The sequence below is a fragment of the Gavialis gangeticus genome, unplaced genomic scaffold, assembly GCF_001723915.1.
Source record: "Gavialis gangeticus isolate Ggan-Ray unplaced genomic scaffold, GavGan_comp1, whole genome shotgun sequence".
In the NCBI taxonomy this organism is placed as follows: Eukaryota; Metazoa; Chordata; order Crocodylia; family Gavialidae; genus Gavialis; species Gavialis gangeticus.
In genome coordinates this window covers 35,512,037-35,530,204 of record NW_017728993.1, presented here as the reverse complement: position 1 = coordinate 35,530,204, position 18,168 = coordinate 35,512,037, and the positions used below count along the sequence as shown (strand labels likewise).

At 45.0% G+C, this 18,168-nt stretch overlaps 1 protein-coding gene across 1 annotated transcript in view; it reads left to right on the top strand.

Annotated features, from left to right (window-relative positions):
• The window catches only part of DDAH1 (dimethylarginine dimethylaminohydrolase 1), a gene marked incomplete at its 5' end in the record, with an annotated part of 126,365 nt that extends 109,709 nt beyond the window's left edge, over nucleotides 1-16,656 (top strand). The window contains 2 exons of the mRNA XM_019528335.1: nucleotides 12,631-12,774; nucleotides 14,151-16,656. Coding sequence (XP_019383880.1) covers nucleotides 12,631-12,774; nucleotides 14,151-14,267 — 261 coding nt within the window. The remainder of the gene's footprint in view (nucleotides 1-12,630; nucleotides 12,775-14,150) is intronic.
• Between the last annotated feature and the right edge of the window lie 1,512 nt (nucleotides 16,657-18,168).

Genomic DNA, 18,168 nt, shown 5'->3' with positions numbered 1-18,168 from the left:
CCTCCCTTCATAAGGCCTATTCTCTTGCCCTCTGATCATGCGCGTGGCTCTCCTCTGGACTCTCAAGCTTCTCCACATCCTTCTTGAGTTGTGGAGCCCAGAACTGAATGCAGTACTCCAGCTGCGGCCTCACCAGGCTGAGCACAGCGGGAGGATGACATCCTGAGATTTACTTGAGAAGCATCTATGGATGCAAGCCAGGGTTTCATTTGCTTCACCAGCTGTGACATTGTATTGGTGGCTCAGGTTCATCTTGTGATCGATCGAAGTAACTCCATAGCCTTAGTGTAGACAAGGGGCTAGCTGCGAAATAATCCTGGTCTTTGGTTAACCACTGCTTGGTTCACCCTGCTTGCTGTAGCCCATCACATTTATGTGAGAATTAATTCCTTGTGAAATCCAAAATACAATAGTTACTGTCCCTGTGGGGGTCTTATATGAGTGTCTGTGTAAGAGGCATCTAATGAAAATAATAAGACATATTTCTGCAGCAATATATGCCATTTCAAGCAGCAGATTCTTCTTTATCAGGCCAGCTTTGCCATGCCCTCCACTGCTATGTCTGGATTCTACAATGATCCAAATGGATCCTGAAATCCAGACAAGTCCTCTAGCTTTTCCTGGTCCTCCTCCTCCTCTCTATCTCAGAGAACTGTTGCTCTCTATCTTACCTCTCACAACTGCATTTCAAGGATGCTGTTCGCTACTCAATAGTATTTTGGTCTGTGTAGAAGGGTGACAGCCAGAGATTTGGTGCAGCTCATCATTGAACAGATCTGATTTTTCTCCCTGCACTACCCCTATTCTCACTGTCCCAACCCTTCTTGTATTGATTCTTGAATTCCCATACCTTGCTGCAGTGCTGCTTGTTACTCCACAGGATGACCATGTCATCTATGTTTTTAGCTGCTGGTTTCATAGTCCAAAAAGTATATTGGAGCTAGCATGCCAGAAATTCCTATCCACAGTAACACTGCACGAGTGGAGATTCATACAAAGGAGGACAATAGGGTGGCTAGCCTTCTCCGAAGCAAATCTAATCTAACAGGGATATAGCCATCAGTAATACATGGCTGGGAGACAAGGTAACTTAATTTCTTCAGCTTCTGACTTTTTGCTTCAATGGGAAGCTATGCAAGACTTCAAAGAAAACAAATTCTGTTTTGGAAGCTACAGATAATTTCCTTTTCAATCTGATGACCATGTTGGAACAATAATCTTTTTTATTTATTTATTTTTTTAAGATAAGAAGATTCAAAGGATCATACTTTGGGTTTATAAATAATGTTTCTTCTTCCATAAACCAGGTATCCACAAGGGAATAGTCATACATATAAGGACTGTACTATAACAGAGCTGTCCAGCTGGCTACCTGTAGGCCACATGTGACCTGCAAGGGGTTAATCTGCAGACCCCGGGCTCCCACCTAGCCTCCACTTCCCTTACTGCTCTGGGCTTCCCCTCCAGTTTCTGCTTCCTGCACGTGTCCCAAGGGGGAGCAGAGCACATGGGAGCCCAGCAGGGGAGCTGGCAGCTGGTGAATTGGAGGCAGAGGGAGCTACCAGCAGTGGGGAAAGGCTTCCCACAAGCATCATGCAGGGGGGAGGAGGAGGCATCGGAGAGGGGAGCCCTTGGCTCACACTATTGCAGCCCATGTGGTATGTGCTCCCCTTGGGGTGTGTCCCCTGATGTATCCCAATTGCTGAGATGTAGCCTAAAATATAGGCTAGTGCTCTAGCATCTACTCTCGAAATATATAGGCTTCTTGGGCCCTAGCATTCAAATTTCAGCAGGCTCTTCCTTTGTCCTGGGGTACAAAAATAGAGTACCGTGAATTTAATTATACTGACGTGAGCTGAGTGGACATTTGCAGGTTAAACCTTAAAAGACAAAGTCCTCCATGTTTTCTGGCTATAAGATATTCATTGGTGCTTTGGTAAGTAAAGATATTTTCCAGGTGGCAATGGCCATGATTTTCCTCTTCCCTGTTTTGCCTCTTTCCATTCATCTATTGTAATGCATTGGCCATATGATTATATCATCTTTTCATAGCTTCACTGTACAAGATGTCTGAGCTTGCTACTACATCTAAGCAAATATAACTGCAGGCAGAAACTTTTATCCTTTTAAAAAGTCATAGCCAGGCCAGCTTGGATATCATTGCCTGTTGCTACATGTCTGTCTCCTCTGGATATTAGTCACCACCCACTCAAAAAAGGTTTAATATTGATCATTATAAAAAGAGCTCATAGTAAGACCTATAGTTATGGTCAACTAACTTTTTCCATTATAACTTTGTGTTTTGAGTTGACAAACTTTAATGTTTTGGATTAAAATTTTCCATGCTGGTTCTCTGTTTCAGGCTGAATTCTTTTTGAATGTTTCAGTGCAAAAAGCTCAGACAGTTTTAAAGATGTTTGGGGGAGAGTGGTGATGGTAAAATTGCCTTTACTAAATATTTCCCTGTAGTTTTGTGGAATAGTTCTATTACATTTTTGTTTGCTGAAAGAACTTAGGATTTGGTTAGGGGACAATCCTGGGGAGAGAGAAGTGCCTTTTGGTGTCCTAGTGAAAATCCACCCAAGTCTGGCCCCCATCTAAAACTCTAAAATTACCATTTTCGCATCCTGCATAGTAGTGGTTCTCAACCATGTTAAACTCAAAGGTACTCCTTGGAGTCAAGGCATCCATCAGAAAATGCCAACTCTTTCACTCACTTTTTGATTACAGAAAAAAACAATAGAGCAATTCTTCTTTTGTGAAGAACTCAAAAAGACCACACCAGGTCTTCACGCTATGGATTCGTGTTTGAAATTGCTGTGTTTATCACATTGTAAGGGAGTAGAGCAGGTGCCGGGCTTGGAGGGACCCCGACGCGATGTAATCCAACGCCGCTCGCGTGGTGTGGCCGGCGACGAGCGGCGGGAATTTGAACCCTACAGGAACCCGGAAGTGGGAGGCGCTGGGGCAACCTGGGCCCATTCAAAAGAAGCACCGGTGCGGACAGGTGCGGAGGCAGCGGAGCCGAGAGAGACGGGTCCAGAGGCAGTGGAGCCGAGAGAGATGGGTCCGGAGGCAGCAGAGTTGGGAGAAGCGGGTCTGGAGGCAGCGGAGCCGAGAGAGACAGATCCAGAGGCAGTGGAGCCGAGAGAGATGGGTCCGGAGGCAGCAGAGTCGGGAGAAGCGGGTCTGGAGGCAGCGGAGCCGAGAGAGACAGATCCAGAGGCAGTGGAGCCGAGAGAGATGGGTCCGGAGGCAGCAGAGTCGGGAGAAGCGGGTCTGGAGGCAGCGGAGCCGAGAGAGACAGATCCAGAGGCAGCGGAGCCGGGAGAAGCGGGTCCGGAGGCAGCGGAGCCCAAAGAGACGGGTCCGGAGGCAGCGGAGCCGAGAGAGACAGGTCCGGAGGCAGCGGAGCCGGGAGAAGTGGGTCCGGAGGCAGCGGAGCCGGGAGAGACAGGTCTAGAGGCAGCGGAGCCGAGAGAGATGGGCACCTGAGGCGGCGGAAGCAGGCGCTGCAAAGGCCAGAAGTGTCACGGAAGTAAAGGCGCCCCAGCGGACCAGGGCCAGCAGAAGGAGCAGCTGGACCTTTTGGGGTAAGCGAGACCCCGAGACAGGGATCCTTACCCCGGGCAGTAGACCTAGTAAGGTCGAAGAAGCAAGAGTGCCACAGGGTGTGGCACGAGCCTCGTAGGGAGCAGGGCCGGGGAAGAGTGACTGGGGATAGGCTTGTGGCTGAAGGCTTCCCCGCCTTACTTGTCTTTTCGGGGCCATGGCTGGTGAACCGCTTGGGCAGAGCTGCTCGGAGTGGGGGGAAGACCCAGAGGGGAGCAAGGGCTCCCGAACCCGGGCCAGACCCTTGGCCGGGAATTTTCCTTTCTTGTATGGACTATATTTTATTTATTTGGCGGGGCCCGTGGTCCCCCGAGTAACAGAGCCGGACAGGGCAGGACAACCCCTACCAGAGGACTGGGCGAGGGTGTAGGGGTGGAGGAGCCCTCAGGACAACGGGACCCTGAAGAAGACGAGTCTCATTCCTGGACTGCACGTGCCGTACCAACTGGACAAAATATAGTTTAACAGCAAGTCGTGGCAGGTGAGACAGGTGCATATGCACGTCTGAGCCGAGTGAGCCCCTCGTAAGCTTGGAGGGAACTGCCTCTTTCCGGGGACTTGGGCCGGGAGGGGACTCAGCCCAGTTGAGACTCCCTCACACACGTAGGTGTTTACACATCTAATGGTGCTAATATTGTGTGGCACCCTGTGGCATGCTTTAAATGACCTCATGGTACCCCAGGGTGCTGTAAGAATCACTGCCCTGTAGAGACTATTAAAGGTTTGCTGCTAAACTTTGTCAACCTGCCGTTGCACTGAACTTTCACTCCTTATGTACCAACTGTACCAAGTGTGCCCTCCGATGTGAAGTTGTTTGCCTGGTTCCCGACAGTATGTAAATGAAGCAGCAATATTAAATGCCCTTTGACCTAAGATAAAAGGAAGAGGATTGTGGTGCAAGTAAGGACGAGACAGTGAGTTGTAGAATTGGGTCTTCCAACACACTGCTTCCAACTTTTGGTTCAGCACAAGGTCCCATATTTTGTGTTAGAAGAGGCAAATATCAGTTAACCCATTTATAGTTTCATAGTAGCTAGGGTCAGGAGGGACCTGAACAGATCATCTAGCCTGACCCCCTGCCACAGGCAGGAATGAATACTGGGTTCCAGTCCCAGACAAGTGATCATCCAACCTTCTCTTGAATTTGCCCAAGGTAGGGGCGAGGACCAGTTCCCTCGGAAGTTGGTTCCAGATTTTGGCCACCCTAAATGTAAAATATTGCCTTCTGACCTCTAACCTAAACCTATTCTCCATCAGCTTATTACCATTGTTCCTCGTCACCCCAGGTGGTGCTGGGGAGAAAAGAGCTCTACCTATTTGCTGTTGATCTCCCCTGATGAGTTTGTAGGCAGCCACCAGGTCCCCACTCAGCCTCCTCTTGCTGAGGCTGAACAGGTCCAGGTCCCTCAGTCTCTCCTCGTAGGGCCTGTCCTGCTGCCCTCTCACCAAGCGGGTAGCCCTCCTCTGAACCCTCTCCAGGCTGGCCACATCCCTCTGGAAGCGCAGCACCCATTACTGGACGCAGTACTCCAACTGCGGCCTGACCAAAGTCACATAGAGGGGGAGTATCTATTTTATAGATAACATACCTGAGAGACTGAAAAGGTTACATTTGGTAGAGCTGGGAACATAATCAAGATGGCTAATGTGATAAACCCAAGCCTCATCCATTTACCAAGACTGCATTTCATAACAAATGAGCCAAGCCTATGGGGCTTGCTAATTCTTTACATTCTAGTAGACCACACTTCACTCAAGAACCACCAATAAAACTTCCTGTTGTTAAACAAACTGGTTAACAAACAGCTCTGTGAGTCATATTAGCCTATCCTTTTTGCAAGATGGATTTCCTAGAAGACATCAGGCACAACTGCTGCCAGTGATTTCTTTGCTTCAGATGATATGTCTGTTTATGTATCCTCTAGAGAGAACATGACTCAACATGATGATTTTGTTTCATAGTTTCATAGCAACTTAAAAGGGTATCAATGGAGTACCTGGGATAACAAGGAATAAAGGCCACAGATTGAGGGCAGGTTCAGGCTTGATATCAGGAGGTATTGCTTTACAGTTAGGGCTACCAGGCTCTGGAATGGGCTCCCAAGGGAGGTGGTGCTCTCCCCTACCTTGGGGGTGTTCAAGAGGAGGTTGGATAGGCATCTGGCTGGGCTATTATGATCCCAGCACCCGTTCCTTGGCTCCTTATTTTTCTTTTCTAAAAGCTAACATTCCATAGTCGAATGTTAAGAGGATATTAGCATTGCAGAGTCAAATCCTGAGAAGCTAGGAAATGCCAGAATTAAGGTTGTACAAGAAAACTTAAAATTGGCTTAATTATTGCATAATAGCTATTAAATGAGAGTTCCTGCCTTATTCATTGCACAGGTTGAATAGGTTTGTAGAAACAGACAGGATGGACTCTTATTTTTAAGGCACTGAACTGGAATGGAGTGCTGTTTTTTTGAGTCAGAGACAGACTTTTTGTATAATCTGAAGGAATATGCACTTGTTTTATGTGAATAATAGAGAATATACGCATGGGAGCTTAGAGTTGAATGAGTTATAATTCTGGTATGTTCTACGAAAGATCCAAATGTATTTGAAGTGGTGACTAATGATAATACTATAACTGACACGAAGCAAACTCTGAAAGGCCTGCAAAGAAGTATCTACAGAGATAAGGATCTGTTAGAACTGGTTTGACTATGATGTGGCACAGAGGACAGGGATAGTTGGGTCCACTCCCAAGAAAAAAAGTTTGGGGTTTTTTTAACAAAAAATTGAATCTGAATTCTCTGTGTGCTTTGAAGCTTCTGTCCACAATATTCTGAAATGCTTTCAGTTTGGGGACCTTTAATGAAAATGAGCCTTTTTGACAAATGTCCATTTTGATGAGAATTTTCTGACTGGCTCTAGTATCATAATACATGCATGTTCTGTATGCTTTGTTTGTGTAGATAGTAAGTTTGTGGGATCCTTCAGGGGGATATGGTGCACTTTTTGTGCAAGATTTATGTTGACTATTTTCCCAATCACATGGTGAGCTGTATACAAGTAACCTCAGTGGGGCTGAGCACAAGGGTCTGCCTGTACAGATTAGCGCTATCGTCATGACAAAATTAAGCTGATTGTGTGTACTTTAAAGTATGTTAGACATCTCAGAATATCTCCTAAATACGTATCTGTTACATATTTGGGAGTATTTTGCGTATCCATTACCTCAGTTGTCTGAGGACATGCTATAAAACATTACAGAAAAAGCATTTTAGGCTACGTGAGTGATTGATTTCAATATAAGGAAAGCATGACTAAGGGCTGAGAGAATGTGAATCAAAAAGTACCCTCTACAGGCTGGAGAGAATTCCCAGAAAAACTAGGCCTGCAGGAAATGCCTGGCTGCTTCTATAGCTGATCATACAAATGCTTTTGGGCACAAAGCCAGGCCCTACAAATGTATTCCATGACTACTGTAATCTTTGTTAATAAGGAATTTCTTTAAAAATCTTCCCAGATGTATGTGTAATACACAACTTGAGAAAAAGGACCTGTCTCCTTATTTGGGGATAAAATGGATATATAAGGCATCTATGCAGTTGAGCTTAACATAATAGGAATATTATAAAATGCCAATATCACAGATAATTGAAGGTCACTTGATTTGGGGTGATACAGTGACTGGGGAGACCACATGTCCTGATTTTGCCAGGACCGCCCTGTTTTAAATGCCTGTTCAAGAAGTTCTGCTGGTTTTGTCCAATGAACATTTTCAACCCCTGCTAGAGCTGAGCAAGCCAGAGAGATTCAAGGAACATGATCACCCGAAGAATAAGTATTTAATAAAAAAATATATTTGTTGTATTTGAAATCTGTTAGGCTTCTTTTTCTATATGAAGCATATTTAGAGTATACAGTAGTGGTCTGGTTACTGCTTAGACTTCCTCCAAGAAGTAAGATTTAATTTTTCTTCTGCCTGTAGATCTAGTTGTAGCAGGGATTAAATTGGGATGGAGGAAGAAAACTAACTTGAAGTTTTCATTGTGCATGAAGTGGAAGCCTAGAAAGAAGCAGTCTATACATGGATAGTCTGACCAAACTCTTCTTAGCTCAGTCGTTGAGTAGTAACAGTCTACTTTGAAGTGAATGAAGTGAGTTCTCTTGATTCTCCAGTAAGTAAGAATAAGGCTAGAGAGAAGCTATTTAGATGCTGTAGAGTGAAGACACTTGTTCCTGGGCCATATAAACCACTTGAATATAAGACCTTGGGGAGGAGTTACTTTGTATCCTAGAATGTGTGTGTGTATGTATGTGCATGCACACATGTGCATCTCCAAAAGAAGGCAGGGTAGATTTGCATCTTGTAGACTAACCAAAGTGTGCGCGCGCGCGCGCGCGCGTGTGTGTGTGTGTGTGTGTGTGTGTGTACATGGTATCTATGTATAGATCGGGGGGGTGGTATCTATCTACAGTAAAATCTTTGTTATCCAGCATTTAAGTAACTGGAAATTCTGTTAACCGGAATTTCTGACCAGCTGGTTGGAGGCAGGGGCAGGGGAAAGCTTGCACGCAGTGGCCACTGCCATGACCCACCACACTGTGCTGTTGCCGCTCCACATGTAGTCACCACCCCTCTCCCCCTGGCTCTGTGTTATCTAGAAACCCTGTCAGGTTATTTCAGATAACAGGAATTTTTACATAACCAGTAATCTCTTTACCCCGGGGAAGCAGGGTAACAAAGATTTTGCTGTATCTGCCTATCTTGGTGAAAGGCCAAGTAACTAGGATGTGGCATATTATTTTGTCCTTTTTTAAGAACTAGCTGATTTAAAATTCAATTCTCGCCATCACAGCTGCCGTCTTTGATGCTTGCTCTTGTTATCTCTAGTTAACTGCACTTTTTTTTCTTTGCTGTATTTGGATTAATACAACTGACACTTCTGTCCTCTTTCATCTTGAGAGGAATCAACCCAATATATTTGTTTTATCATCTCACACACTTCCTATGTCTGGCTTTTATCTATTATGACTACAGTTAGGACCTTCTCTATTACTAAAGGTAGGTCTCCTTCTGTTTAGGACATAAGTACTGTTTTGTAACTTAAGAATGTACTGCACAGTGAATCAGGATACATTCCTGAGAGATGAGCTATTACTACAGCAAAACTGCAATTTTGTAATTACAATACAAGAATGGAAAACACCATCGTCACAAATCTGAACTAAATCAAGGCACTGGCCTGTTCTACAATGGGCACATCTACACATGCTGTTAGTTTGCATTAAGCTTACTGGGCAGTAAAGCATCTTGTGTTGTAGGCATGCCCACTGATACCTATAGTGAAGTATAGGCTTAGTAAAATATATACTTCTTGAAATAGGGCTTGTAAAATCAATTAACAAAGAAAAGAGGAGAAACTGAATCAAATATCTAAAATCCTGATTCTATAGGCTTCTACTACTGGAGAAAGTGGTAACCACCACAAGTTGTCCCGCTGACTGCAGATAGAGACTCCTGTTGAGCAAGAAAAATTATTAGAAACCTTGGAAGCAGGGTTTAGAAGGAAAGACTGAAAGAACTAGGACCATTTAGTCTAGTGAAGAGAAGACTGAGGGCGGGATTTGATAACAGTCTTCAAATATCTGAAGGGAGATTACAGAGAGGATGAAGATAGACTTTTCTCTGTGGTTGTAGGGGACATAACTAGGAGAAATGGCCTCAAACTGCAGCAGAAGAAATTTAGGTTGGAGACAGCAAGAACTTTCTGACTCTGAGGGTGGTTAAGAACTGGAACAGGCTACCTAGAGAAGTTGTGAAATCTCCAGCCCTGGAAGTTTTCAAGAGCAGGTTAGACAGACATTTGACTGAGATGATTTAGTTCAGAATGATTCTGCCCTGAACAGGGGACTGCAGTAAATGATTTCGTGAGGTCTCTTCTAGCCCTACTTTCCTATGATCCTTTCCTACTTGGGCTTGGGCAGGTGAATTCAGACCAGCAATAGGAAAGTAAAGACAATGAATGCAAGCACAGAAATGCATCTGGTAAAAGAAAGATGCTGGAATTTCTTTGTTTTTGTGTTTCACAAAACCTCTTAGCTCTTTTATGGAGGTAGATGTGACCTTGGAAAATCAGAAAAACAAAATGTGAGGATCTGATAGTATTTCCTCAGGAATGCATGACACTCTCTACGTCAGTTTAATATTCTCCACAGGATATGTATGAATCAGATTACAATGTGAAAAGTGTATTCAGACATTTAAAGGACCTGTTATTAGAGGTGTGTGCAGAAGTCAAAATGCTTTGTTTCTTATTAGTACGCTGTAGATCCTGTCTGTGATTCAACTCAGAAGGCATTTTACATTAACCTACTGGAATAAATCTGACCTCACACATTGTTCAGGCGTAAAGTCAGCTAGACCTAAGGGGCCAAACTCTGCTCCTGATGAGAGTAGCATAAATCTGAAGTCAGTACAGTCACTCTGGTTTTATACCAGTAGATATGAGAACAGAATTTGGCCCAACATCTTTGCTCAAATGACCTGCCTGGAAATAATTTAAGGCAGGGATAGGCAACCCCTGGCATGCGTGCCAGTTAGTGGCACACAAAGACATTTTCCTTAGCACACCAGGAGGTGTGAGAAGAAATTGTTTTTAAAAAAAATATAATTTTTTTTTTTTAAAGTTGCTACTCCAGGCTGTCTGGAGCAGCCACAGGTCCCAGCACCATGACAGGCACTGGGGGCAGAGTCAAGAGCATGCAGGCAGGGATGCTGTCTACGTTCTGCTGACCCTGGCCCCAGGCTGCACACCCCAGCCTGGCATGGCTTCTGGAGGGGAGGTGTGGGTGGGCCAGGGCCCAGGCAGGTGCTGCAGAGGGCCACTGTGCTGGAGGCTCCCGGCTGGCTCAGCCCAGAGCGCCACACACAGTACCTGTTCCGGGCGACTCCTGCAGCCGGACCCCTGCAGTGAGGGTGGCTCTGCCTCACTCACATTTTGCCCGGCACACAGGGAGGCCAAGCCAGGAGCCCCCCCGAGCCCAGCAACCTGCCCCAGACAGGTGGCATCCCCTTGCAGGCAGAGCAGATGCAGCCCATCCCCACAGAGCCCCAAGGCAGCCCCCACTTCTCACCCAGCCCTTGCTGTCCTCCGGCTACCACCTTCCCAAGGGCCTGGCTGGGCTGGTCTGACCCTGCCTCAAGCTCCCAGCTCTGGCGTTTAGTGTCCCGGTGCTGCCCCCACCCAGGTGGGACAGGGCGTCTGTCTGCCGTAGCCCTGGCCAGGCTCTCCTTCCCAACCCTGGGCCTGGGCTCCCCCTGCTCCAGGACTGTCAGGGAGGCCTGAGCACCCCAGGCCTAGCAGCTGCTGCTGGGGTGTCACTGCCTCCTTCCGCCAGACACTGCCCTGGACCAGTGGGCCTGAGCCACAGCCAATAGCGCTGGGAGACTTGGGCAGCAAGGGGGACACTCTCTTTCTCCTTTTCCTTTTTTTCTCCCCTTTCTCTTTTTTCCCTCCCCCTCTCATCACAACATGCTTAACAAAAAGAGAATATACAAAAACAAAGGTAGTATATGAAGTTTTATTTATTGTTACAAGGTTTAGAATTTTTAGGAAACTTGGTATGTACTGTAAAAAAATTTTTTGAAGCAACATTTATGATTATTAACTATATTAATAAGCAGTGTGTTCTGCCACGTAGCCCGCACCCCGGTTTTGTTTTTCTGGTATGCCGGCACTCTGGCACCTTACAAGGTAGACATTGCGTTCTTTTCTGCACTCCAGCCAAAAATGTTTCCTACCCCTAATTTAAGGAGAGATTATTTTCCTTCTAAATCATCACAGGGTCACTGTATCTTTGCAGTCTCTGTTTATCAGTCCCATCTCTGTTTATCAATATACACTGCCCTTGCCACCTGGAGAAGTATACGTTCCCAACCATGCCCTGCCCACTTGCTCCTGATTGCACATCCTAAACTCAGATGCTGATGGAGGAGCTGCACTGAGTGTCTCCCTCCATAGCCTCTCTCAAGACCTGAGTCTTTTGCTGACTCCAGACCAGGAAGATCAAGACTGTACTCAGAGGCAACGGAAAAGGCAGAGGTTTTGTAACACAGGAATGCAGAGGGGCTATTTTAGAAGTTTAAGCTTACTTAGGTTTTTTGAGTAGAGCCAAAGTTTGGGGCTGTTTGATTTGGGCTTTGTTCACTGCTGTAGTCTTCTAGTTCTGTGTTGGTGTGCACCAGTATGGCAGTGGTGGATCAAGTTTGCTGTCTCCAAATTATTTTTTCTGTCACTAATATTTCACATATAGCCTAAATCAGAACTTTGGCTCGAAGCCCCATGAAGTCCATGGGACTCTAAATTTTTTCACATGATCCCTACATTTATAAGCAACCAAACCAAAGTTCCAAGCTGTTATCAGCTCTAGCAATCTCACAGAGTCCCCTGTACTCAGGTGCGCCCTCTCCCTCCTCCAGCCCATGTGCTTAATGGAAATGCTAAAAGAGAGACAGGGGAAGGGCTGCACTGAATGCGCCCCCCCTTGCGCACACACATTGAAGACTGTTCTTTTTCTGTATATAATAGTCTAATGCACTTTCTTTCTGCAGACTCTAGTAATGACCACATTTTTGAGGATGGTTAACACTGGTAGCTGACACTGACATGATTAGGAGTTTTTTGATGTTCAGTATCTAAGGGAAACCTTGTAATTCTTACAGAAAAAACCTTGCTGACTAGGTCTTTTTGAGGGCATGGTAAGGAGGCATGGAAAGTTTCTGTTTAGTTATTCCACCATTTACAGAGGTTTTCAAGGTCTAAATCTGAGTTTATTAACATTTATACTTGATAACCAGTAGGTCCTCTACTTGAAGTACAGACTTAAACATATTGTGCTCATTATGGAATGAAATAACTCTTGGTTTGAATCATGATTGGCTAGATTTTCAAGGCTTGTGTTTTCACATTTACCTTCAAAATGTAACATCTTTGTTCTAAAATAGCTCTACTCCACTTCTCTCAACAGACTATGCAGCAGATGAGTGACCATCGGTACGACAAATTGACAATACCTGATGATGCAGCAGCCAACTGTCTGTACTTAAACATTCCAAACAAAGGCCATGTCTTGCTTCACCGAGCTCCTGAGGAATATCCGGAAAGTGCAAAGGTAAAAGGAGCATTTTGAATTAGGGTTCATTTCCATGAGGTACAGAGCAGCCTGACACCCATGACATTCACTGGAAGTTGAAAATTGTCATAGTCTTTTAGAGCCAAGCTTCAGCATTTCACTTACAATATCTTTGTCAGATGGTGCGAGCACAAAGCTTAGACCAGTTGTTCTCAACTTTTTTAGATTCAGGGCACTCCCCGTTTGACCTGAAGCACCCCCCATAACTTTTGTGAATTGAGCAGCAGCACCCCATTTAAAAAACTACTTACTTGTTACTGTGCCTACTTCCTTTACAGAGAGGCCAGGCAGTGGGGGCAGGACAGTGGTAGTGAGAGTGTTCATTCATTGATGTTCAAAAATGTTGGAGTATTATTCCCTTTTATTACAAAGAACTAGCTAATGGACATGGTAGTTGTAGGCTGCTCTAGGCAGATCACAGCAGGGTATGCTTGGTCAGGCTAGTTGAGCTGACCAGTTTTACTTTTGCTGCTGGCTTTGGCCAAGGACCCTTGCTTCTGCTGCAGCCAGGCTAGTAGATAATACCTGGAGGCCACCCCAGACTTGCTAGCAATACAAAGCAAACAAAAGGAGTTAAACAAGTAAGCTAGCACTTAGCTATCTCCCAGTGGTTCTTCCAGGCTTTACCTTCTGGTTGCCTCTTATCTTTCCGAGGCATTGCAGAGCCTGCAAGTTTGTGCAACAAAGCAAACAGAGAAAAGCCCTGCTCTGGACTCTCCCAGTGGCTACTTAACCCCTGGTAACTCCAGGCAGCCTGCTCCCTGGCTAGGTGCAGCCTCTTGAGGCTGCTTTCAGTGTCTTCTATCCTTCCCACCCTGGGCTCACGTGGCTAACCCTCTCTCACTCCCCACACCTGTGTCAGCTCCCTTGCTGAGGGACTTACCACATCCTAGGACCTGGTTCCCCAGCCTCCAGTGAGTTCTCTCAGGTGTGGGGCTGTTCAGACTCCCCTGAACCCCTAATAACAGGGCAGGGCCCCATTACAGTAGTAAAGAAAGTTTCTTGTTTCTTCTCAGGCAAGAAATTTCTAAGATTAATGAAACAGCAAGACAATGAGACTGCTTGGGAGAGTCACCTAATTCCTTGTGAGATAATGGAAGGAGCGGGGAAGAGTTGGAGATTTTTCCTCTTTCTTGTTGTGGCTTCTTCACAGCCTCATAGTGTCCCTGGGTCAGCAGAACCACAGCAGCTCTTATGCTATTAGTTGTCTTGATGGCCAAAGCAAGAATGGTGATGGGTGACAAGGCTTCAGACTTGTACAGTTGTCTCTGTGGCATTGATTCAGTAAATAACTGAGTAAAAGACAGAGAGATGCATACATGGGATAAGTCTCTTCCTTTTTATTTCCTAAACAGGTTTTTGAAAAGCTGAAGGACCACATGCTGATCCCTATATCCAACATAGAACTGCAGAAAGTTGATGGTGCACTGACCTGTTGTTGTATCCTTATTAACAAAACTTCAGAATTATGAGTTCACAGAATCTGTCCTTGTAACTGGCAATAACGTACATGCAAGGTAGAAGAATCTATACCAACACTTTTATTGTTTTTATTGACAATCTACTGTACCACTGTGCTACTAACCCTTGTTTACAAACCTTTTGCTTTGTGTATTTTTATTATGTCCTTATAGATGGTATTTAAGGCTTCTGTATGTTTTTGCTGGGGTGAACATAACTTCTACAGCATATTAGTCCAATGGGCTAGGAAAAGGCAATTATGATAGCTAACCCCTAGCTTAAGTAATTTATATAATCTGTGTGAAAACTATTTTAGAACATGATCATTGGTGAGAGTGTAAGCATCTCTGCTGTCTTGAAACCTTTCTTCTGTCTTACCTTTTACCACCCACCCTTTCGTTTCTAGTTCATCTCTTCTCACCCTTCTTCAGTCTTCCCCCTCTCTATTCCTCCCCTCCCACCCCCGCTTTCAGAGATCCATGATATCAGTAGTTAATGAAGGCAATTCAATAGGTTCATGAACTTGGTCTCTTGTGTAGTAAGGATGCTTTCCCTGTGACAACAGTAATAGTGTGAAATTGCTTATACTTATTATCCTGATTGGTATCACATTGCTGCTTCTGTGCAGCATTAAGACTAGAATACACTTCAGACTGCAGGTGGCAACCTGGGAAAAGCCTCTTTGTACAGGAACATTCAATGGGGGTGTTTATTTGCTAGGTTTAAATTACAGGAAAGAAGATAGTTCATCAGCCAATCTGGATGTGCCCCAGGGGTTCAGACTCCCAGTGTGTTTATTCTTCTTTCAAACTGGGTTGGAATGGAAGAGATGTGTAAGTGTGCCATATATTGATTGCCTTTAAAGATGCCCATATCTTTGTGATCATAAGACCACATCCTATGAATGTTTGAGGCCCATGTAGGCAAAATATTTGCATTACACAAGATATTTAGAAATATTTTTTATGTCTTCAGATGAATTTTTTTTTTTTTGGTCCCTACTTACTTTTGTGACATTCTGCCCTCTTTTGGAATACAGTCATTGTTTCCTTTATTCAGTCTAGTTTTTATCTTCTGTAATCAGAGAGACAACTTGCTACCAAAATTCAAAAGAGAGAGATTGTGAAATTTGTTGAAGGGCAGCTATTCCTGGATTATGCTCATGAATAAGGGAAGCTATTGTCTTCTGCAAGGTTGGCATGTGTATTCAATCTGTCCTTTGGACAGTTCTACTTGGAACAATGGCCATCTTTTTTTTTTTTAAATTGCATGAATATTTACTGTGGTATTCAGTTAAGATAAATATATTTGTTTTATAGCAGATTCCACAACATGTCTATCCACTGAGTCAGACTTTCTTCACCACAGTAAAGTGAAGTATACACAGTTGTGTTTACATGAAACTCATTAAATCACTTGCAGACTAAGAATGGAGAAATCCCCAAACAGAAGCAGTGGTGGGAACTCTCTGGAGGTTGACAACATAGTCTGAACATTTTATCAACTTCCTGGTTATCCTCACCTTTCCTGTGCTACTTGTGGCTAGATGCCAAGCTACAGTAGAAGCTGACGGAAGGCAGACTCAACCACCATAGTCTGTATAGAAAGTAAACAGTTCAAATTAAATGCACACTGTGATTGTATATTTCTCTTGGAAACCCACATGCTTTTGTACATAGAAAGAAGGAGGGAAAGACAGGTACTTGCATCATGACACTTCCCTGTGCTGTCAGTATTACGGACACCTTCATTGATGCACCTCATACCACTAGTTAAAGTAGATCCAAAGAGGAGCAGCAGCTCATCGGGTCTGGCTGCTCCCCAAAATAGGTGTCTGTGCCCCCAGTGCATTGCATCTTGTGGTGGCAGGACATACTGCAAGAAAAAGAATGCTGACAAAGAAGTAATATCTCTGGAAAAGGTGTTCATATCCCAAAGACAGCTAAACAGATGTGTTGTTTTTGTGTATCTGCAGTGTCTCTGGTTTTCTGTTGCCCGTTCCTCACTCCCTGTGTCATGGTTTAGACTTGACCAGCATGTACAGTCTGAAAGGGTATAAAAATGAAATGGAGGCTTGCTTTCTCCTATGCTTCAGAGGAGTTTGTTATTACAGAAGGAGAATTTGAGTTCATCTACTCCAGGGCTTCCCAAACCCTGGTCTCTGTTCCCTTGCGGGGGTATGCAAAGTATCTCTGGGGAGTATGCTGGAGAAGTTGTATAATGGCAGATTTATTTTTCATTATAATAATAATAATTGGCATTTAAGGGGTCAAAATATAAAATGTATGTTGGTAGAGGTACACAGACAGCTGGTAAGTCTGGAAGGCGGTATACAATAAGGAAAAGTTTGGGAACCGCTGATTTAGTTCTTAATTGTGATCCATCAGAGGCAAGCTCTGTTAGAACTTAAAGAGAGATATGCACCAAAGACTTCCAGCCTTGAAAGACCCATCCCCTCACCTATCATCACATGTACTCAGCTCTTTCCATCCACAGCCATGTCCTTCAGCTGCCACTCCCACCTCAATCTTGGACAGTAATGGCCCATGACACCTATGGGGGAAAGTCTGGAGCAGCCTTTTGGAGGAAATTCCAGCTCTGGAGTACCTCAGTAGACATACAAGAGTGAGGCATGCTCAGTCCCATCTTTCTCAAGACCCACAGTGGTTTAGGCAAGTCCTAGATCTAACATTATAACATTAATTCGGCTCCAGAAGGTTAATATCATTACCAGAGAGATTATAAAAGGGTTACTCAACATGTCCCATTTATATACTGTCCCTTTAAAGCATCTAATACTTGCCACTGTTGGAGACAGGACACTTGGTTAGATGGACCATTGGGCTAACCTACTATGGCAAGGGACAGACATTCAAAAAGCCCGAGCCTGAATTGATTCACTCTTTTCAGATTAGTCTAAGCTGTGCATCTTAAACTGGTTAATAACTGGACAGACATTCTCTGTTAAACCAGGAAATGCAGCCACGTGCCTGCAGGTGGCCAAAAGCTGGGGGTTGCTAGAGCATGCCTGCCAGCCACTGTCAAAGGGGAGAGAAGAGAGATGTCCTCCAAGGCTGGAGCAGAGGGGGCATGGCCAGCCACCAGCTGGGGCTAGCACAACATGCAGGATGCCAGCCACCAGCCTGGGGAGTGGGGGCAGCTGCTGCTAGACTGAGGAGTGGGGATGGGGAAAAAGTCCTTTCTCTGAAGCAAGCATGTATTCAACACAGAAATTTGCAAAACATACAACAGGGAACTAGCAACAATCCTCGCCTAAGCTAAGATACAGCCCAGTAAAACACATCATACATGACTTAGTCTAACTTAAAATGTAAAACAGGAAGACAAGAATTAGTCTTGCCAATCCTGAGGGCAGTATCTCCTTACAGCCAGGCATTCAGAAAGGCTTTGTTTAGGTATGTAGGTCTCTGCATTCTTTGGTGAAGCTGTCTGCAACTTGCCGTAACTACATCTCCAGCATATGTGATAATTGTCAGGTCTTTGCCAACACTTCCCACCTCTCAGTCTGGTTCTGCAGGTCGTAGCTCTAGGCTCACAGGTGCAGGGCTTAGATCTGCACACAGGGGACTAGCTTGCCTCTCTGCCACTGCCCCCTCCCCCGGGACATGCTTTGGAATTAATCTCCAAGCCACAGAGACTTCAGCCAAACCCCTGGGGGTCCTGGGAGAGAGAGGGGAGAAAGGAAGGAATTAACTCCCTTGCTGGGGTCGTTTGACCCCAGTACTCTTTCCTGCCATGGCAGGGGGTCAGACTCGATGATCTGCTCAGGTCCCTTCCGACCTTAGAAACTATGAAACTATGAACTCTGTCCCTGCCTGGCGGCAGGCAAGCCATGCAGGTGTGGCTGGAGCTGACAAACAGCAGCTGCAGTTCCTGGGGTTTGCCAGTGGA